The sequence below is a fragment of the Ischnura elegans genome, chromosome 12, assembly GCF_921293095.1.
Source record: "Ischnura elegans chromosome 12, ioIscEleg1.1, whole genome shotgun sequence".
In the NCBI taxonomy this organism is placed as follows: Eukaryota; Metazoa; Arthropoda; class Insecta; order Odonata; family Coenagrionidae; genus Ischnura; species Ischnura elegans.
In genome coordinates, this window is record NC_060257.1 from 81,560,925 (window position 1) to 81,584,625 (window position 23,701).

Consider the following 23,701-nt stretch of genomic DNA (forward strand, 5'->3'; position numbering starts at 1 on the left):
AGCTCGTATTTTAATGCACACTTATTTTATCTGAGTATATTTATATAATTTGAGTATATACAGAGCCATTGTTTTGATGGCCGTGTCGTTCGTTATAAGCGTAAGCGTATTTGTATATTGTGGCGTAGCATATTTATGGGATGCTAAAAATACCCCTCCATCAGAGGCAAAAATAGAATTTCTACATATACTACTTCATTCATTCACACGACGCCTTAAGCATAAACATTCAAATAAATTCAAAGGTAAGGAAAGAAAGAGATAGGAACATATAATAGAAAAAGGACGAGGATCAACGGTGCTGTTGAAGATGGAAAAAGCCAGAAATCAGGGGGTAAAAATGCTACCTGCCGGCCGGCAACCGGGAGGTTCTGGGTTCGTGTCCCAGTCAGGTAGCATTTTTACCCTCTGATTTCTGGCTTTTTCCATCTACAACAGCACCGTTGACCTCGTAATTTTCCTATTATACGCTCCTATCCCTTTCTTTCCTTACCTTTGAATTTACTTGAATATATAGGTATATATGTTGGGTGGTATATTTATATATACGTATATATGTTGAGCGGTGGAGGCGAGGGAGTGAGGCTGCCTTTAATCACGCAAAGAGACTCATCAGACGCCACCACCACCACCGCCACCTTGCGTACACTCCCTCCTTCCTCTGCCGCTCCCCGGGAGATGGATGAGTGAGCCGCAGCCGGCGCGCGGCAACGTCACCGCCTCCCACACCCAGCCCACCCGCTCACGGACACACAAGGCTCACACAATACACACGGGCAGACACGCCCACCAATCCGTTACTCACCACATCGATGATCTGCATGAGCGTGAGACCGAAGCTAAGCTGCAGAGGGTCAGACTCGTTGGCGACCGGCCTCTCCAGGACGTTGTAATGATCGAGCAGCATGTGCAGGAGACGCTTCTCGTGCGGACCCTGGACTGAACCTGTAGGGATAAGATAAGGTAAGATAAGTTTTATATATGTACATCACGTTGTACAAAGTTAACAAAGTTTTTTCAAACAAAAATCAAGCATGAATAGCATTAATAAGCATTTAAATCACAATAGGGTGGTTTCCTATTATTTTTTCATTGCATGAATCGAAATATTATTACTCCTGGAGTACGCATTTCACGCTTTTAGATTTTTAAATGATGATATCTATTTTTCGCAATTAAATGAAGAGTGAAAGTTTTCAAGCGCGCGAAAACGCGACGGCTAAGTATGAATGCTGGGAAAATCCCATGTGACGTCATTCTGGTTCCCGCTGTCGCCGTGTGAGGTGACCTTGGCGCGAGACTTTGAGGCAATGATACGATGTAGGCTGCTAGCAGGTAGCATAATACCCTGCTAGCAGGTAGCGCTTGGCTTAAACAAGTATTATTAATACCTTATCAAACGAAGAAAACTTTCCGGCCATATGCAGTTTTAATAGGTGATTATTAAGGCATGTTTCCCAGAGCTGTGTGCCTCATGCATGCATTGGTAATCTCAGACGATGTAAAACTCCAATCTACTCTTATAGAAACTAGGTCCCTGTAACGTCACGTGGAGTGGCATCGCATGGGCGCCAATCTAGCCTTTTTGAAATGAGGTTAAAATTGACCATTGCCATTCGTCTAAACTTGGATTTCTAAAACCAAGTAATTTGTATATTATAAATACACTAATGGTGGGTAACGAATCGCAATCAATGCCTTTCGTTTTCTTTGATGAAGGAAACTACCCTATTAATGTCGAAAGAAAGAGTACACATATAGTGGTCAGCAGCATACGGCTTAAGAGATGTTGACCCCAACCGGAAGAGATGCTGGAAGAGACGGCGTTTAAAGGAACCTATAAGGGTGGGCGAGTTGCAGATGTCGACCGGGAGCTCGTTCCATAAATAAGCCGTAGAGACTTGGAAAGATTGCCGATAGTTCTCAGTACGAAACTAAGGGATGTTGAGGCGTCGTGTCACGATTCACTGCGGGCGCTCAGTGTGATGAGAGCTGAAGTGATTGGCCAGATAGGGGGGTCGGGTCCATCTCCTGCAGGAATCTTGTACGGCAGGCAGCAGCACATGTATTTACGACGACTCTGAGGAGTGAGCCAGTTGAGCCATTCCCCCTAGGGCGGACGGGTTTTTTAATCACTCTCTCAACAAGTCATGCGATACCGTACCTCTCAATTTTTTCAGCGCCAAACGGCGGTAAAATTACACAGCCATTGCCAGGGGAAAAGTATGACATAGACCGGGAAACGAAACAATTGCTCGCTCAAACATCAAGCACCATGCATCTCGGTTAATATGCGATTGGAATCAAAGAACCTTGATGATAGTAAATGAGGCAGGCGATAGGCATCGGAAATTTTTCCTCTGGAAATTGCTGTGGAAGTCCAGAGATATGCTAAAAATAACAAAAGTACAATTGACAGCATAATATAATCCAGATAAGGAATCCAACTACGTACATGCTCTAACATCAAGCACCATTAATTTCGCTAAATTGCAATTTGAACTCGGATAAATTAGTTGTCTGCGGTAGCATTGGATATCGAAGGTTTCCATCCCGATTCATGGGAAATTTGGAGAAGAATGAAAGCATACACAGAATGGCAATTACCGGATTGAATCCCACATACAGCCCTCGGATACCCCAAAACAAAAATGCTCCTTTCGGAGAAGAAAGCTGCTGTCACCTGGCTGGAAAAATGCCATCAAACAAATGTATCCTAATCTGAGGCGGCTATACTCTCCCCTAACCCAACCTATGAGTTGAAGCAATAAATGATTCTATAATATGGAAAGAACGGTCGAATGTCAATGAAGGAAATAACATCGTGGAATGTGGCATCTTTAAATATTTATCATCTTCGCATTAGTCGTTTTGGCTGGAGGTTATAGGGGTGAATGCTCACGCACGCAATCAATGGCACGTCAACTCCACTCAGGTGTACGAATAAGGTGTACGAAAAGCCAACAGCATGAGGAAAATTAAACAGGATAAATGGAATACAAAATTGATACAAAGTGGTATGAGTGATCATCCCAACAGTTTTGAATCGTTTAATTGTCTACTAATATTTCAACAACTCCAATAAGCATCACCTAAAGCTAAAGTCATTAGCGTACATTTTTGATTTGAACTGCGATAATTTTAGCAAATACGGAAGGGTTGAAACCTGAAAAGTTAGCGAAAAAGAATCATAAAACTTGAACATATAGTTCAGCTTATAAATCTTCCCAAGAAATGCATTGAACTGGAGAGGAAATCAGATAAATTGGTTTATTAACCAGGAGATATGACAAAAAAATGGATCTGAAACATATAGAATCGATCTTCTTATAATTTGTTATTCTGTCTCCATGCTTCTGGGTTTCACCGCGTGGATTTTCTTTGCGACGACAGTTTCTCCGCTATTACAACCGGCGTCTTCAGGTCGATGTCGGGATTCAATTTTTGGTGGCTTATATAGTGCATTTTTGGCGCCAATTTTTTCAGGCTAATTCAAAATTGAATCCCGACATCGACCTGAAGACGCCGGTTGTAATAGCGGAGAAACTGTCGTCGCAAAGAAAATCCACGCGGAGACATCATCTAGACAACGCCGCGGAAAACTACGCATCAAATTTGTTATTTTTTCTGAACTCTTCATGTTTTATTCACAAGTTTCATACAACAAGCCTTCCATTCCCTTATAATTTAGTACCAGCGACGGACGAAGCAAGAAGATAATAGCGACTGAAATCCTAAAAACCCTGGCGAAGAAATAATTCAAAATAAATAAAAATCTGTTCCAACCGAGAACGGAAGAGTAGAAGTAAAGAAGCAACTCATTAGAGCATACATCTGCTGTAGGTATTTGTTCTTCACAGCAGTGGGGCACGGGCGTTGAAAGCAAGAGGCATTTTAATTATGTTGCCACAAAGGAATCATGAAGATCAAATGATAGAGAGAAGTCTTAGAAGTTGCCACAAGGATAACCGACTTCCGCCGACACAGCGTGAAGAGCTACATCGCTTCCCAAGCTTTCCATGTCGGACTCTTCCTATCTTTCCGATAAAAAAAAACAAACTTGAGGAAAAGACGGCACAACATAACCGGCCAAGCCATGAAGCATGATGAAGCGAGTCATTGAAGGACAAGTGAACACTAAGAACGTGAAACGAAGGTCTTGCATGAGATGTATAAGAAACGGTAGTTGACTAACGAAAACGAAGAGACATAGGCTTACGTCAGAAGGTTAGCTGATAGGAGAAGTGAGAGGATAGCTGCGCTACAACAATCACGGGATGTGGGTTCGAAGATTTGTTGCGGCGTTGATCAGATGATCTCTGCATTCTCAATGGTTCAAGCAATCTAAGCCTAGCGCGCAGCCTCCGAGTCTCCAGCGGCTCCCAGCTTAATTCGTTTAATACCCGTGTAACATCGCTTTCTGTACGCCCGTAGCAGCTTTTGACGAATGGCGCGGCTTTCCTTTGTATTTAATTAAGTTCACGAATTAAATATTTCAGCGCTAAAGAAATAATTTTGGAATTTAAAAGGCACATAGAATGTAAAAGTATGTAAGTGTTTCAAGTAGAAGTAGAAGAAGGACACGGGGTCAACTACCCAGGAGGAGAAGATCATCTGTGCGAGGACTCCATCCGGACAACCACAACCCGAAAGAAGACAGTGAATGAGTGCGAGGTACCCTCACCCATCCTAGAACCTTTCTTTCCTTCCCCGTCACCCTGCTTCAGTTCGAGACCCTAAAAACGACCCTTCACCACAGCCGACCCCCCCCCCACAGCCTTCAATATCCTCACTTCTCGTCACCCAAACCCCATTCTCCATCTTACTCCCCCCACTCCCCCCCTTCAAGCACCAAGATATATAAGGAAAATCTTTAAGACTTTTGTCACACTTGAAAATGTCGTTGTAACGACGAAACGCGTAATGTAAAATAAATCTATAAGTGGAAATATTGCAATGCGTCATTTCAACAACAAGTGTTTCAAATTTAAAAGTTTGAATTCACCATTTTCCCCAATATACAATTTTCACACATGAGGTACAGGAAATTTTTGACAAAAGTCTACATAAGTACCCTGAAAATTTTATGATGATAGCTAAGTTTTGAGCAAAAAAGACGAAATACGAATGATTGATCATGATAGAAGCACCGTCTTTACAATGATTTACGAGTTCAGGAAACCACGATAGAAGTACTTAAACAGAATAAGAGATTGAAGATGAAGAATGATTTCACTGAAAACTATAATTGGGTAAACATTTGTTAATTACTCGCATCCGAGGTCTTTCCAAGCGAAAGCAATCTCATTTTTTATTCAGAGCAATGCAATTAGGTTTACTTCGCCTCTTTTTTACGAATGAATACTGGGTTCCACTTGATGGGTAGTGGACTGAGGAATTCAAATTCCCCAAATTTGTCAACCGCAGACGAGGCCCGCCACCTCGGGCAATCCATCTTGCTGCGCGGATAACTCCAGCCGCAATTAATCTCCAGGATACCACTTGAACGCTGCTATGACGGAAACGTTTCAGGTCAACCAATGAGTCGGCCAACAGGCTTCTAGCTTCCAGTTTATGTGCCTGCCTGTGCTGCGTCAGAGGAAAGGAATGTAAAAAAATAGACCTCAACTTTCTCTCCAAAAGGGAAGCCAGGTTTTCAATAAAAAGTCGACAAAATTCTCTTTACGTGAGTTATTTTCGATGTATGTTGCAAAAAACTGAAAATTGAAACGCATTCTTAGAGTATTATGGACTAAGATCGGCAGAAGAACTAACTTAAGGCAGTTAATTGAGAGTACAAAGATGTACATTTCATGTCCATTTAGTAGTTCAGCGCTACAATTAACGCACCTGAAGATATTTTCTGTATGCTCATGAAAACCAGTATTACTTATATCATTTCTTCCTAGGAAGCTTTTTCCATTAAACGGAAAACACAGGCGGTAAACATACAGGCATTTCAGCATGAATTCTGGCATACCGCAAGCCATGTAGATAGAAGTTTAATAAAAGCAATTTGCCGACAATAGGCCTAAAACCCGTCTCATGCGAGTAATCCGTCATCAAATATGGATAATGCAATCAAATTTACGACCAGTGGTATACCAAATTCAATATAGCAATGAACAGGGTTCACTGAGCAAGGCAAAGTGTTAACACAGAGCAATTAGAAGAGTAATGCGTATATTACCAACCTTTGAGGAAGGTTTGAATTAGTTACAAATGTGCTCTTTAGTTTCATGAAAAAGGCTATGCGTTATAATCCTGCACAGTAATATTTCAATGAGTAGATTATATTCTCTATTAACGATCGTAATCACGCAGCCTAATCCTCCCGTGGTAGACACACCTTATTTAGAAACCACTAAATGATGAATTGGAGAGTAAACTTCAAACAATTTCTCTGCATTCGCATCAAAATGTGCCTTCCGCTGTAACACGTGTATAGATATATATAAGACATCACACTTTTAGATGTTCACCAACATTATTTATAAATAGATCACGTATAAAATATCTCCCATTTGGACAAAAAATCGTGCAGTTGAAATAATTCCAGGACAAAATTGTAATGAATTCAATCGATTCGGTTTTACTTTGTGAAAATCCATGTTGAGATGAAAACACACAACCCAAGTACGTACTTGAGAATGACTCCTCAGCGTCGAAACGCGTCGTACCAATAAATAGTTTTCATTTTTACAAAATTGTAAATTGAAATTGGAATATAGACGCGCTAGTGATGACCTACCAAAAAATAAAAACTACACGATCAATGTCTTGGCGTTAAAATTAACGTTCGTTTTAACGAAAAAAAATATTCTTGATAAGCTACTATTCCTACGGAGGATTTTCGGCACGTGTAGATGGCGAAAATTGCTGATTTATCACTGGAATGGTATTTATTTCAAGAGTAATCGTCAAGCACGCTCCACCAGCCATAAAGTTAAGTAAATTCCAGGTTAAAAATTGAACTCTCTAGAGAACTGAGAAGGAAAAATCTTCTAGTCTCGAACGCACGTAGAGTTTACTCTAACTTTGATTTCATTTTCAACCATCGCGACCAGATATACTGCAGCAAAAAGAATTTCAAAATTTTGCAGCGATGATACAGCACCAAAATGCAAAAATCGGTGCGAGAAGTTATTAAAGGCTTTCCAGTTGATCGTATAGCACGAAAAAGTGAATTTTTATTCCATGCCTACATTTTAGCATGATCAAATAATTCCTTTATAACTTAAGTGGGACTAATCCTGTTATAAAATCAATTAAAACTGAGTGAAAATAATGGGAAAGGAATAATATACGAAACAGGTAAAGAAGGATGTGAATTCGCCAAATTATTCGCCAATATTGTAACTTTCCTTTGCCAATGATATCATTCGACTTTTGACGTGAGTGTAACGACGCGAATTTGCCACTTTAAAATGTTTAGGCTGGTAATTTTTGAAGAATTAAGTTTCCCTGGGTGAAAAATGTGTATGTTTTCCAATAATCAGCTAAAATGTAAAATAAATAACTACTTGCCAAATTTTCATACCAGTTAATATTGCATTGCAAAATTAAAAGCTTGCATGTAGCATAAGTTGGTTGCATAAATAGGTCGAAATACACTATCTGTGTATAATTTTATTTTGATAAACCGGCATTGCTATCCTGCGCTGATGCATTTCAGAACTTGCGTTTGAACTTGTGTAGCTGAAACATTGCGGTTTATAGAAAAAAGTGACTTGCCATTAGCGTAATGTTTTTCACCTCGTTTTCTTGAGAAAATGATTTCCTTATAGTTTTTAAAAGGGTAATTACCACCATGAATACTTCAACGATATATGGAATGATAAATTAGGTCACTGGCTACAAACTTGAGGAACTAGGTTGGAAAATATGCTGAGGGAAAATGAATACAGCAATTAGGATGAGAAAAAATTGTCATTGAGGAGTGATGAGGTACGGAAGTATAAGGAATTGTCTAAGACTCGAGAAGGGGGAGAAAAATAGCATTGGTAAGACTGAGAGTAGAAGGAACTAGAAAGATATAAGGTTTACCGGAAGGGTGTTCTGGGGTGTATGAAAGGGTGGGGGAACTCTGAAAATCAATGTAAGTGGAAAATTTTGCGTGCGTAAATAAGAAAGAAACAGATCATTATATATGTGTATACTTCAAATAATAAACCTTGTTAATAATTGTAATAAAAACCTTGCAATGCATCGTTTTGTTATATTAGGCATTTGCAAAATGGTATAAAGAAACCAAAGTGTTCTGGTAACTAGTCTCATTCTAAAAGTTTGATTTTTAACGGTAATTAATTTAAAATCATGCATTCACCTGCGATAATTTTATTTCATAGGTACACAGTGTTTGCATGTTAAAGATGTCTTTGAGCGAATTAGGGGCTCTATTTAAGGCAATGACTGTATATTTATCTTCAAGAAATCATCGGCGATATTTAGTGAAAGTCTTTTTCAAAGCACAGGTATTTTCTTTGTACATTTTTTCTGCGATTTGTATTTAAAAACATAGGACATGTTTATTAGAAAATGACCTCCGAGATAGAACGAGCAGAATTCTCATACCTCGGTTGACTTGTAGTGTTTCCTCAAATGATACCTATGGATCAATGTCTGGAAAGCGGAATTATTCTCGCCTCGATGACGTGTTCATGATAAGTCCTCATTACTGAGGTATGCGCTCATGAGTACCACTTTCTCCTGAGGAAGGCAGAATCGATACGGTGAAGTGAATGAGACCTCCAGCTCATGCAGCCTCAATTACCTATAGGGATATTAGTAATCTGGTAGCCCTTCAGCACCCTCTACATTGTCCTACGCAAGGCTCACTATTTTTTAAAGTTTTATTACATTCTAATTCTTCCTATTCTTTGAAATATTTCGTGTTCTTTGAAAATATTTTTATCGTTATTTTTTGTAAATACTCCTATTTGGAGTTGTATTTTTGCTATAAAATTCATCATCACTGGTCAATATAATCTATGGGTGAGTTTTATGCAACTCTCCACTCAACTATCTTAACAGAAAACCATCATATTTGGAATTAAAAATTTCTAAACAATACTAAGAAAATTTACATTTACTCCTATATGCAATATTTATTATTACCAAGATATAATACAATATATTTTTTGAAATTAAAATCCAATAAAGCATATTAGCCCAATTCTATAATTTTATATTTTTTTAAATGAAACACAATTTTCATCCTAAAATTCATGTGAACTGCGAGAGGGCAACGCAAGTTTCTAAATACGTGTTTTATATACATCAATGAGACACAAATGTGGCAAGGTGACAAAAAATAAACCCTTATTGCGCATTACCACCTCCATGAAAATTATTCACCAATATGAAATCAATCCCAGCCCTATGAAGTCGTATTACGAATAAAATTTATCCTACGGTTTTTAAAATTGGCCGCAGTCAATCAATAATAAGCAGATAATCTCATAAGGTATGAAAATAATAAAGTAAGGCCAAAATTATAAGTTACTGGAACAAAGGCAGGAAAATTAGATCATTTGGGGCATCATAGACGCAAATTTTGACCTCCATTTCTTCAAGTTTACGCTCAAGAGAATTAACTGACGAATAAAACGCCAAGCGTCATTTATAACTTGAAGGAATGAAGATATATGAGGGAGAATCGGCAACCAAACAATTTCCTTTTTCACGAGAAAAGGTAAAATTGAATTTCAGAGACACACTGATAGAATTACGGATGCCTTTTCAGCTTTATCTTATTAAAAGCATTATACATTCTCTTTCCTTCCATTTTTTTCTAATCCACAGAATAATAATTCCCCTGATTTATTTCTTTATGGCCCCACAATTCAAATGATACTCAACCAATGGACCGCGACCCGAGAACCGGGGATCGTAAATCAATCCAAATGGTCGATCAAATAGAAATTTAATAAGATATCCAGGGGAAGGGGGATTCATTTTAACCATCCTTTATTTTGGACCCAGTAAATGTCCTCCGCTTTCTGTCACCAACACAAGAGTTGGTGCGCAGTGTGTAATTATGCGGTATGAATGACTTTCATCACGAAAGCCGAAGTCAAATTTACGGTTTCGGGATATCCAATTCATATGAAGAACGAGAATAAATCTAACACGCTCACGCCTGTTTAAAAGATCATATATTATCATCCATTAATATATTCCACGAAAATCACATCTTCCAACCTAATATTTGGACCTCAATGTTTTGAAATATTGGTTTAAAATTAAGCTTTTCAAAAAGTATTAAGAGCCCTAAAAATATCTGGATTTAATGTAGGAACTTATTGCCCAAATATCGCCTTTTTATAACTGAACTATTATGCATGCATCAATATCGATATATAAGTGATAGCACTGTAGTGATAACTGCTTAATTTAAATAAATATATCTAACTTTCACCAATTGAAGCCTGAATCTGTTGAACTTATAGCTGCTTAAGTTTAAGCAGAGTTATCTGGTTAATCCCAGATAACATTTCTGCGTTTGGATGCCATGTAAATAATTAACATTAATGGGTTTAAATCCGGACAATTAATTTAATTAATTTTCCTAGAGGACATTTGCGCTAGTTTTGCAGTCGGCTTATTCAGTTCAGTGATACTGAGATGCAGTTATTTTTATGACTTGGATATCTCGTCTGCGGGAGTCGGGGCCCCATTATTTGCCTTTTTCGCAGAACACGCTTAAATGCGTTTTTCGAGGTTAAACTATTTTTGTTCAAGTGAATTTTGACAGCCTGTCTCATTAATCTTGGAAAATAACCTCTTCCTTAGGTCAGCAGCTGCTTAATCAGCGAGTTAATTCCTTATTTGTCAACAGATTCGCAGGCGCTTCCCATCCTAACTTTAACAGAAACTTTCCCGATGTAAGTAGATTAGGAGAGGATTAAGAGAAGACCGAAAATATCGAAACTTGTAAACAAGACGAAGGAAAAGTTGACAGGAGGAGGGGATTTTGAAGCAGTACACATAAGGGAGGCGAAGATAAGTTAATGCAAATGAATGAAAAGTAAGTTGCTTAAGGAAATTTCACAATAATGCATCATGGATATTTTTCATTAAATACAAAATAAAATAGAATATGCGTCCAAAACATTCCGAAATTGTATGATAATCAGTTGGGAAGGAGGGAATTTAAATTTTTACAGGAGGTGGGTACTGTAAAGCTCCACGCTTTCTCTTTATTCTAAATAAAGTATAGAAAAATTCTATGAACTTCATGATGAACTTGGCTTAGTCATTTTAACTCGGAATAATTACCTACTAGGGGAGCTCAGAGAATGATTTCATTTTCACCAGTTAATAACTCATTACAATAAAACAGATGTCAAGGGGACTCTGATTGCATATCTGTCTGCTAATTAAATGAAGAGACACAAAAGAATGCAGACGATGTAAACACGCAATTTAATTTTCAGGGATTCAATTCTTAGCGGTGAGAGAAAGTCAAAATTGCAGCTATTTAAGTCAATAACGTTATAAAAGCACTCAGCATTAACCGGGCTCACCATTGACCGGGAAAAAGAATAATAATGTATTAGCGACAGTATTTGCCATCATTTTTTCATCGTTGAGAAAGTTTATTTGACCAACTGCATTTTTACCATTTTGCTTATTTAGGAAACAAATTCATAATAAAAGGCATCATTTTCAAAAGCATAAACTGCTAAGAAAAAAATTGAAGCGGCTTTGATGGTATCAACCACATTTATAGGCGACAAAAGAGAAACAGCTGTAAGAAAATGAAAAATGCAGAAATTTATGAAAATACCGTATTTAGTCCTTCGTAGTACGGTAAATATACTAAGTCTTGCTCATTTTAAAGTTAAATTGCAGTAAGGTCACGTTCTTACTTTTGCTGAAATATTTACCTCTAATTACAGACGGCGTTTTCATTTTCTTCAAACTTGATTTACGATTGATGATGTGGTTTAAGACAACCATGTCAAGTGATTCATTAATGGTAGATATTTTTTCCTTTTAACGCTTTCCGAATATTAAAATTTATAAATCAATTCACTGTAGCACTTCGCTCTAAATCGGACTAGACTATGTAAAAACAAACAAGATTTCATCGTTTTCGCCAGCAGCATTATTTATTTTTAGCAAGTGTCCAATCAAGAAAAATAAGTTGTCAGAAAACTATTTCACGTCTAGGGTTAGAAAGGATTACATGAGTTCTGAAGCATTTTTCCGATTTTTTTTTTCATCGAGTTTCGGTAAATAAATAGGGTTTTTTTTTACAAAGAGGCACTGCACGAAAACGACATTTTTTTCGCCTTCAGCCTATCAAAGGATCTGTTGGTATGATTTTACCTTAGGGAGGCACATTATTCGTTGTATTTGTTTAATGAACTCGTTTCATTAATAAATTCATGATTTGAAAGATGTCAAATATTTGTGTGAGTAAAATATATAAGATCCCTTTAAACATATTTAATGATGATTCATCAATTCCTTTCAATTCAGCATAACAATCAAACATGAACGGGTTCACGTGGTGAAACTAAAAACATGAAAAGATTGGAAAAGGTCATTTTAAAGTCATAGCCATTTCATTCGTTGAGAAGTACGATATTGAAATAAAAATTATTTATCGGTGCATGATAATGTTAAATAGCATTTATTTACTACCTGATAATTGTGAAATATTTATTTTGCAACTGATAAATGTGAAACAACATTTAACATGCATTTATTAGTTGATGAAAGTGCCAAATTAGTCAAAATATTAATTTTGATGGAGGAAAGTGGCTAATAAACGGCTATTTCTGACTGCTGTTAGAAAATTGATAGCAAATACATGTTCAGACATATTAGGTGTAGCAAATTTTCAATCAATAAATTTCGCATATTTGAAGAAAACAAATGTAGAGTAAGGACTTTAGCTCTAATATCAAAGAAAAAATGTCTTTGGATCAATGAAAACCTAAAGGGTTTTACTTTTCCAACTCATTCATGATCTTTCACTCCACTATCATAGCTCTGCTACGGATAAGTTAACGTTTCTTGTAAACGAAAAAAATCCTTCTAATACGACACAAAAAATATTTTGTATCATGTGACCGGGATAGTGAGGAATTTTTTCGCGGTTCTAATATTTTTTTAAAGAACTACCCCAACATAAAACACACAATCAGTGGTCAAACAGAATCCAAAAAGTAAATTTCCATTTCTTTAGCATTGAAGATATTTTTTCCTTTGTTAATAATTTGACACGGTACACTGAGCAAACGAATGCACACATTATAAGGATTTTTCCTTCATACTACCTTTCACTTAGTTAGAGCTTTGACCGCTACATGACGCTACCGTCCTTCTTTGATCCTTGGGCATCTCTGCCTTGCTACAAGAGATCAATACACCCACGTGATAGCTACCTCAAACACTTTCTTAAATCCTCCACCGCCACTTTTAGGGTTCATGCACAGTTACTAATGAAGCGGTCCACATGTTTTTTTAATGTTTGCAATTAAAATTATAGCCAACTTATTCGTCAAAAAAATGTATACATATCTTATCTATCCTTACATTCATATAACCTACCATTGCAACTCCCGGGCCCAACTCACAAGCTCCCTTTAAAAATCAGTGGTGTAAAAACTTGCCACAGCTGATGGAAAGCTTTAATGTTTTCAATGTAAGTAAATCAAGTACAATGTTTTATCACCAGGATGAATTTTACTAATCTCTAAGGTGAAATGTATTTTGCAGTTGTAGGAACATAAGTCTACAATTGTGTTTATTACACACTGGAATCGATATTCAAGCGGACAAATGTCTTCCAGTTCACTAAACCAATCGATACTTCGTTGATACCTCCCATCAAGGCCTTCTCTGATGACTACATTACTGTATGCCACCATGTTTCCATCCGATACCGATCCGATACTGTATGCCATCCGTTTCCATCTGATACCCTCTTTTCTATTCAATCTTCATTGAATTATTTCACGAAAATAAACAATGAAGAAGAGACACCGAAGTTCTAAGTACCACAGAGTATCAAGTCTAAAGTCCGTTTTACACGGTACACGGAATTGCGCAGTCTGACGTACGTGTGAAGGCGCAATCAAAATTGCGTCGTGTAAAGCGGTGAATTGCTAGAACACATGCGAGAATGCGTGGATGCGAGACGGCAAAATAGCCCCTGTTCTAATTTCGTTCATGCATTCGCGCAATTCCACGCCATTTTAGAAATTAATGCAGCTCTAGCCTGCGCAATTCCGTGTACCTTGTAAAACGGCCTTTACACATGAACATAAAAAAAGACATTTGACTTGCAAAAATAAGGATATATCTAATATTACCTTGTCTTCCACAAATAATTCATAAATACCTGAGAGCAGTAACTCTACTCATTCTCGCAAAGCTTAGAATATGAAGCTACAATTTCACAAAATGACCGTGAAGTTCTACCAAGCGGTGAAATTAATTGTATATGGAAAAATTTACTTGGATTGAAATAAGACTACAGTCCATCAATTTTCAGAAGTAAGAAGGTCGGGATAGATGTGCAATAAGTTAAATAAGAGTGCGTAAGAAAATGAATTACAAAGCGTTTATTTCAATTAGAATTAATTAATAATCAATCAATATTCTATTCCCAAACTGGCAGAAAATATTTCTAAGGAATACTTCTGTTACTGACCACCAGGTTCTTCTTTCAACTTTACACATCTTCCAGCTTTAGTATTAATAATTTCATTTGTTTACAAAAACTAGTTTCCGCACTTTGCACGTTAACAACTGACCAATATTAGCTGGCATTTCACAGAAGCTCAAAAATTCCATTTTTTTTATTACAATCTCCTACCGTTCTCTGAAACGGAGGCTGGTCAAACACAGGATTTCCTTCAAAATCGATAATAATTTCCTTTGTATCTTATTCAAATGTTTTGGTGCAAGCATGAATGTAATTCTAGCCGAGGACTACTGCAGAAAATGGTTTGATGATGTAAATAGCAGTTACTTTTCGTGTCTAGAGGGGTTACAATGGCTTTTAGTTAAAGTTTTTAGAAACTAGTACTTCCAAAATTATTTAAAGAGCCAATTATTGTTGCGTAGGTGATACGTACAGGTGAACTAGGCGAGGCAGCCCTCAATTCTACCAAACTCCCCCATATGAAAATATTTTTTTGGCAATGGACCCAACCAATAAAAAAGGTCCCTTCTGCACAACTGCCGCCATGTCTAGCCACTGCTGTGCCTGCGGAAGCATGATGTATCAAAAAAAAATGAAAGGAAAAATAAAAGAAGGCACAGATACGCCGTTCCCTTCCACGTAAATTTAATAAACAGCGTATACAGTTTCTGTATCGTCAGCGATTGACGAGGCTTGCATCACTTTCGTATTGCCAGCCTATTTTATCGTTTAACCATGGATTGGAACTTTACACATCATAGATGGAGAAAGGTGAAGCCTAAATCATGGATTGTGTTTAGTAACTGAGTTGAAAAATAATAAGGTTTGTTATTGACCGTAAAAATGAAAATAACCGCCAAGGTGAAACCTTACTTTATATATCGCTAGAAATAATTATTACATCATAAAGAAGCACGAATCTCAAATAACTCAATGGTGAAACAGAATTAAAGCACTGGAATAATTTCGTGTAAATGAGTAGATTGGATGCAGTGCTGTGATGGCATAGAAACGCTGAAATGTGGATTTACTTCTACCTGTCCGTAGTTATTTTTTAAAATTTCAGATAACCTCCATTCATTCTCCTAGGACAATTTCAAACTAATTGAAGGTCATAATTATAGTAACAAATTAGAACTATATCGAAATAAAGATAAGAATTCATACATGTAATATCCCACCGCGCTTATTCTTTATATTTCGGAGAGCTTGGAGGAAATTTAAGGATATGTACTCGCCACTTCTATGATTGCAATGCATTAAAGAATTGAAGGCAAAAGCCTTTTTCCAGATTCTGCATCTGGAGGTTGATATCGGTCAAAAATTGGACCATATTAGCCTTCTCTTTCTACATCAAACAATTTGTTATGTTTTAATACATTCCTTTCCATTTATCGCACGTATACCTAAAGTATTCCTTCCCGGTATTGACGTCCATTTGAACTTCGTCAATGCACACTGAATCCAGCATACATTTGAATTCATCATCTCGCGGCTAAGAATACGCTTAACGAATACGAAATCTCGAGTGAAATAGTATGGATAATTAATTCCTTGTGACGGAAAAAAGAGTATTCTTTGTGGGTCTTTTTATTAATTCAGTAGAAGATATAATGCATTCTTTAGACCGTGCACCACAAACCATACCTCTATGTTTTATATATTTTTGAGATAGTGAAATAATTACAAAGAAAATAATAACTTATGCTTGAAATCGGCCGCTACGATAAAACAAGAAAAAACTCAGTTAATATAACAACGACGAATAAGGAAAGTAACATTTAATTTATTTATAAATGTTACATCTGAGGAGAGTATCATAGGTTTAGAAGTGCTTCAAAAAATTTTAACACGAAATTTAATGCCAATTGTGAAATTTTTAAGGTCAAATCTTCATTTTAACAATCATTATACCTTGATATAACTTCTTATTCTCGAGTCTTCAGGTATTCAAAAGTCATTTTACGCATAGCGTGATAATTTCATAGTAGTGACGAATGCTCTGAGGTGAAATCAGTTCAAGCGTCAGTTAGGGGCACACAATACGGCGAAGTTCCCGCAAGAGCGAATCGCCCGTGGTGGAAAAAGCACTCGTGAAGCACGTGACTTCGCCGCGGCGTGGAGAGTCCCGTGGAGCACAAAGCCAGTCGAGGCAGTGGTGGCCCTCGTCTCGGAGCAGCAAAGTGGTTGTTCACCCTGCCCAGGGGCTCTTTCCATTCGAAGCGTGGCTGGAAAAGACTTGGCTCGCGTGACTATTAAAGTCATTTAGTGGGGCAGTCTATGGGCTGAAGTTATTCAATGCAGAAAAGGCCAGAATGGCGACAATTGAATGTAATAGGGTCGGGCAAACACCCATAACAACGCCTATTCTGGCGGAAAATTTCATCTTCTTTACATTTACGACCCCTTATGGATAAAATATAGGTATGTTAACCCATTTCCGCCCACCGTAGCCATACGGCTAAACCATAAGTACAAAAGCGACAAAGAAAGTAACATTTACAATTTAAAATTCATCAACTCTGTGTTTAAATCCGAGTAGAGTATCCAAGGTTCAGAAGTACGTCCATACCAAGCATCACTCTTCATGCAAAATGTTTACTTTTCAGGTAAAGCATATTTTTACGCTATCCAATTGTCAAAAATCCTTAATTTAAGCTTGCAGTAACTTAATAAGCAGATTGTTTTCCACAATTATGAAGCCAGTCGTAATAAGCCCACTTAAGGTAAGACGAGGGTGCGAAACGGATATTCAATGTGAATTAAAATCTGCCAGTAATTCACATGCGAGTAAAATAAAAGTAAACAGAAAATTGCGCTGCATGGATTATTTTAACTTTCTTTCATCCAAAAATACGCTTGCCCTGAAGGTTCATCTTTTCTATCAAGATAAGTAGTGGTAATGTAATAGCATTAGATAATAACCTCGGTACCACCCAGTAGCTATATGGCCACGGGTCATTGTTAAGAAACAGGTTAATGTATTTCGAAAACATTTTACTGGACTAACTAAAGACCACCTATTTATTTTACGACTATTTTCATCTCAAAAAGAATTTTTTTCAGGGCTGAAATGAGTTAATTGACGAAAATCGTGCAATATTTCTTCAGCTAACCTTGAATATGAACGCAAGAGATCATAATTTTGTGCGATGGATTTGCATATAAGGTAAACAGCAAAGGAGTGTCGAGCTGACATAAGATTGATTGTCTACAACATAATGAGTTAAGGATGCTTCAATTGTGAAAAGGCATGAAAGTAATGTTTTCAACATTGAACACACTAGTATGAAGAATTTCAAACCTAAACAATTGTGCTATCCTCAGTCGGTAGGCAGGATAGGAAAGAAATAATCACAATCTCACTTTATCGTAAAATCAGTATCATCGCTGAAGGAAAATGCCAAATAAGTGAAATATCAGTTACCCGAATCTCGCTCGCCCGAATGGAGTGTGTCAAATTTTACATGGCACCCATAGTGAAGGAATTTTTTTTTAATTGAGCTAATCAGGTATCCATAAAGCTCTATTAACTTAATCATTCCTAACTAATCCGTATTTAACTGGCAATCTTTTTTAGAATATTTATCTAAATTCACGCCGATAAATGACAAAGAAATAAAAGTTGTGCGTATACCATAATCGCTGATGCTTGTCTACATGTATCCTACCAACCAGTGCTGTAGTTGGGCCGGTACGTCGTACCCCCTAAAATCCAAACTAGCTATAGGCGTACAAGTTAAACTACCTTTTTAAATCTGTAAAAAATAGCCCTGCTGTAAATTGTCCAATGGATTTCAGAAAAAAAATCGGAAATGATTATTTACTAGTTCAGAGTTATCTCGTGGCATATCTTGGAACTAATATAAGAGATGGAGTTTGACATTTCAATCGCGCCCGAATGTATAATACATATTCAGCTGTTGGGAATTTTGAGTGAGTACCGCCTAAATATTTTTCCCAACTGCAGCACTGCTACCAACTATATCGAGCCCCACCTTAGTGTTTCTCGGTTCAACGTGTAGTGTAGTGTTTGAGTGTGTAACCTCGCGTTGTCAACCTTAAAAAACTGGATTACAAGGGATGGACCATTCATGTTATCAAAGCTACATTGGTTACCAGAATGGTTGAGAAAGCAAGAATAATTGTCTCATTTTTATGATTCCTAGATGCTTTGTAGACCTAAATTGAGTGAATAGGTAGAAAAAGTGCGGGTTTACAAATTCGTTATGCATTCTATGAAGATCTCGCAGTGTATTTTTTCGCTATCAGAGCAATTGATAAAAACGAGACGATCTAATAATGAACAATGAATAGTTTATAATATTCTCATCTTGTACGACAGTTTTACCTTATGAAAAAGATACTGGAAAAACTAAGATTTTCATATGGATATAAAATTTTTATAAGAATGTTTGCAATTTATTATTTAGAATCTTTTAAATACAATTTATAGTAAGAAAATGAAAATGACGTTAGCATAAAATTGCTTTCTTTATAAGTAACGGCAGAAAGATGTACCTAACGGATTCGGTTGCCTAAGGATAAGCTACGCCATCATCCTTCCCATTATATCCTGCATGATAGGCAATAACTCGCTCCATAAGATAGTATAGTTGCATGAATTTTAGGGGCTATGGCATCATCGATGCCACTGACCAACATGTATTAGCAAGATATCTTTGGATACGGTGACATCGTAATCGAATTTTATTTTGTAGAATACTAATATTACACGCTCATCCACCACAATCACGACTCTTTTATAAAAATTTGTTGCCGGTACGGGAGAAACAAAATTCAAAAGAAGGAAATAAGATGCTTACATCAGATTTGGGCGTTTTGAGATACGTAACGACATTAAGAAGCCACCAGTGGCTTCGACATCATCAAGTTACAACTAATGACCCCCTTCGGCGGCGGCATCCGGAAATCACATTTTGGAGATGAATGGATAAAAAAGCAGGTATCGAGTTCTTCTCAAGGACCCTCATGCCTTGGGCACCGTGTCGATAAAAGTGGTGGTCGGGGTGTATAGGGGTGTGTATGGGGGAGAGGAAAGGGGCTATGTATCGGGCTAGGGTATGAGGGTATATGAGGGGAACTGGGTTTGAAGAAGGAGGCATACTCCACCACTCCTTGGGACGGAGCATTGTCCAGAAGAACCTCTCCTCTTGATTTTATCTCTAAAGAGGCTCGTCAGTACGGACTGCTAACGGTAAGGCGACGCTTGTCAGGGGTCTCAAGGGAATCAATCCCCGCTCTATTATTATGCTATCGGACTTCATTAAGGCCAAGAATGGGATTTCATCTCGCCGGGACCACAGATGGTTACGTTAGGAACTCAAATACGTTTGTCCATTTCGGATTTCTACCGATACGTTCCATTCAAGCATCAGAGAGTCCCACAGCTTGTGTGTGACAGTTCATTTCGATAAAGATACAGGCTCTCCCGAAATAAATAGTATATCTGGTATGGGCTTTTATAAATGTATTTCTCGAACATTATTTCAAGACGTTTTGATGATCTCTATACAGAAAAACATGCCGATAGACATGGAATAAACCAAATAAAAAACTAAGGCACTGCAACACACTACATTTTAAGCATTCATGCTCACGGGTGCAAAGTTGTACGCACCAAGAATGATATTTTCCATGAAAAAAATCATTGGCTTAGCCTAGATTCGATCTCCCGATTGTCGTGCAGACATGCCACCAGTAACACCACTTTTAACTATTTATAACTTGATATGGAATTTTTCTGGCAAAAATATAGCTTAATGGTTGAGTGTAGCAAACCTGACCACCAATCGGGAGATCCGGGTTCGAATCCCGGAAGAGCAAATGACTTTTTCATGGGGAATTCCTTCCTTGGTGCTTATCACAAAAAACTTATATTTTCTTCACACGATAAAAACGTCGCCATTAATTATAAAATAGTATCAGTAAAATATACAATTGGATATCAATATTAGATAATCATTTGCAGAAAAAAAATATAGTGTATATTCTGTTTGATTCGTAGGCATACTAGTAGTGAATTTTAATGTAAAACAATAAATATTTGCACATGATGGCTTTTAAGTGGAAAAATGGCACTTGGTATGAATCAAGGGGAAAATATGCAGGCTGAATCAAGCACATGATAGAATTTCCAATCAAAAAAATAGTCAAGAGTATTATATAGCCCAGGGGATAAATAGCTAAAAATATTCTTATTGAGCAGTAATATATGTCTAATATATTCAAATGGGATGCTTTCCAAGACAATAGTTTAAGCGTGTCAACGATCATGTTTTTAGTGGCCATAATAAGGTTACTAATTTCCTTTCTTTGAAATTAAACGTTTTAAGCTAGTAAAATTTTATAATGCTTTTAAGATCTCTTGACCGATGTCCGCCCTAGTTAATATAATATACTAACCATCAAAAGCAGATTGGGTAACCGTCAGAAAGGCATAGTAGTATTTTACGGTAAATAATAAAAATTACTCAATTATTAAACATAAACTCCGGAGTCCTCCTTTTTAATTGACACAGCATGAACTTGAATAATACGACCTTCAGTATCTTGTAAAACTATACACTTTAATGAAATAAAAAATTCCAAACTTAGGAAAGAAAAACCAAAAGGCTGGATTTTTTAATACATTCACAACAATATTCTCCAGCACCCCAACTAAACAGTATTACTACTAAAGACCAATGTTATTCATAGCTTAAAGTTAAAAATGAAAGGGGACCAAAATAAGTTTATTTGAGTGCGGAAGTATAGAAGTTCTGGACTCAAGTAGGATTAAGCTGAATGCAAAAAAAATTGAGGTACTCTAAAAAGTTTCCAGGGCTTATTTTGATGTTACCGCCTCTTCCCTAAAAGTACTCGAGATGAAAGCTTTGTAGGCACCCACTCCACAGACGCTGCGCTCGGCTCCCACCAAGATGAAGAACAACTCTCTTGTCTCAAAGAAATGAAAAACGAATTTGTTCTTTCCAGCTCTAAACTAAAAAGCTCTGAATAACAGCACATCCGGCGCGAAACATTTAATCCGGGCCCAAGAAGAAAGCATACTGATTATTAAGGTCCTGAAACCCTATAAAGTAAGTAAGACTACTTAAGCGTAAGGCTATCAGGGTTTTCCACGAAAAGGCTAAATATTCTGAATTGGTACAGCAATTAACTTTACAAATTTTACAAATTCAAGTTTCTATAAAATAAGGAAAAGTTACAATTTTCGCTGCTGGTTTCCAGGTATTCGTGATCCTATCTTGTATAAAGACACGTAATCACATGGTTCTCATACATGTGAAAATATGAAAATACGAAGATATAGTATCTAAGAGAATTCTTCTCAGTCATTTTTAACGATTTTTACACTATTTTCAAGGAATGTAATTTAATATATAAGAATATCAATGATATTTCAGAACAAAGAGTGGTATGAGATACATAAGGCTCATTATAGCATACAAATTAGTTATATCATGAGACTGAAATTTGATGGAAAAACATATTAACGAAGGCATTCATGACTGAACAGTTTGAGGAATATTTACTCATATAATACCATATCTTAGATGATATTTAGATTATTAATTCACTGTTTCGGAATATAGAATACCCATTAAAACAAATTCATAGATGACATAATCAAAAACTATGTATTTACATTATCGTCAACATGTAAACACCAAAATAATAAGTGTAAAATAGAAAAAAGAGCTGAGACACTTTTATCCAAATAATTTCCTACTTTATATCGTTTTCCTAACTACGCCTTCTTTCTCAAGAGCGCAATTGTTTTCATTTAATTATTTAGCGGACCTTCAAAGACCTACTTCACGACCTATTTTCGTTCACAAATTCACTATTCATTTTGCTATAAACTCCTAAATATGTCTCGACATTTTATTAAAAATGCAATTGAAATGTCTAACTAATACGTGTCAACACGTGTCCTTTAAATTATTAAGCGTAAATCTCGAAAAAGGAAGAACACCCCGTTTCAACACCTTGCTCGAGGTTAAATTGGTAGGCAGTATATATTCTCGTCTCAAGGCTGGCAGTCTCTGTTCTTCTTTAAGTCTAACTCAACGCCCTTTTTATTTCGGAGAACTCAGATGACGCATGATTGATGCAGGGGATCTCTTCGGAGCTCACAAGAAGTCTCTCCACGAACCCGGAAAACCCAGTTCATTTCTTTCCCCAGTATATTAATGATGCGGCTCAATGTAGAAAGCTGTAAGGACGAAAAAGTGGCTGGCATTTTTTCACCGCGTCAACTAATCTAATCCAGGCACGATTTTTTAATTTAAAAAGATATATTGCCTAGTGTAGGTGATTAATGGTCTTGAAGTGGTATTCCAAGGACACTTGACAAAAAAATATCTCACAAAGTGGGCATGAATGTGACATAAAACCTTTCGTATAGCAAAAAACGACTCGAAGCGAGCCTTTATTTCGTTTTAACTTCGCTTCTCTATACAACTTTGTTTTAAAATGTTGACGACAAAGGCTATTTAATTCTTTGTCACTCTATTCAATCACATATCACCTATAAAAGGATAAATATAAAAGTAAAAAATAAAAATTTTTATTTCATTACTAAAAAAAATCCACCCACACCCACACGCTTGATAGAAAGTTAATTACAATTCAAAGTGATTTAGGTATATGGATTATTATCCACTAATGGAATATATCGCCGATGTATCTACAGATAAATTCACCTGAAAAGTTCACTACATCATGAATGCAGACTACTTATCATCTTAAAATGATACCAAAATATATCCTTCTGCTGGTAAAATATCACCAGGAATTTATTCATCGGATTTATAAAAAAATGCCAAATGTTCACAAAAATTCTGGAGAATACATTCTATCAAAGGAAAGAGTACGATTCGGTCTTTTGTGTTCAAGCGTTACTTTTCATTAGAGACTTTCTCGTCAGCCACAAATAAAATAACACACTTTAATCACGTTGATCATACATTTTTGAGACAAAATAGGCAACAAAAAAATACACTTGTTCAA

At 36.8% G+C, this 23,701-nt stretch overlaps 1 protein-coding gene across 1 annotated transcript in view; it reads right to left on the reverse strand.

Moving 5' to 3' along the window:
* Positions 1-23,701, reverse strand: part of LOC124169271 (neuronal acetylcholine receptor subunit alpha-7-like) — a 263,475-nt gene that overhangs the window by 115,201 nt on the left and 124,573 nt on the right. Inside the window, exon 2 of the mRNA XM_046547833.1 lies at positions 806-945. Within this exon, the coding sequence (XP_046403789.1) occupies positions 806-945 (140 nt within the window). The remainder of the gene's footprint in view (positions 1-805; positions 946-23,701) is intronic.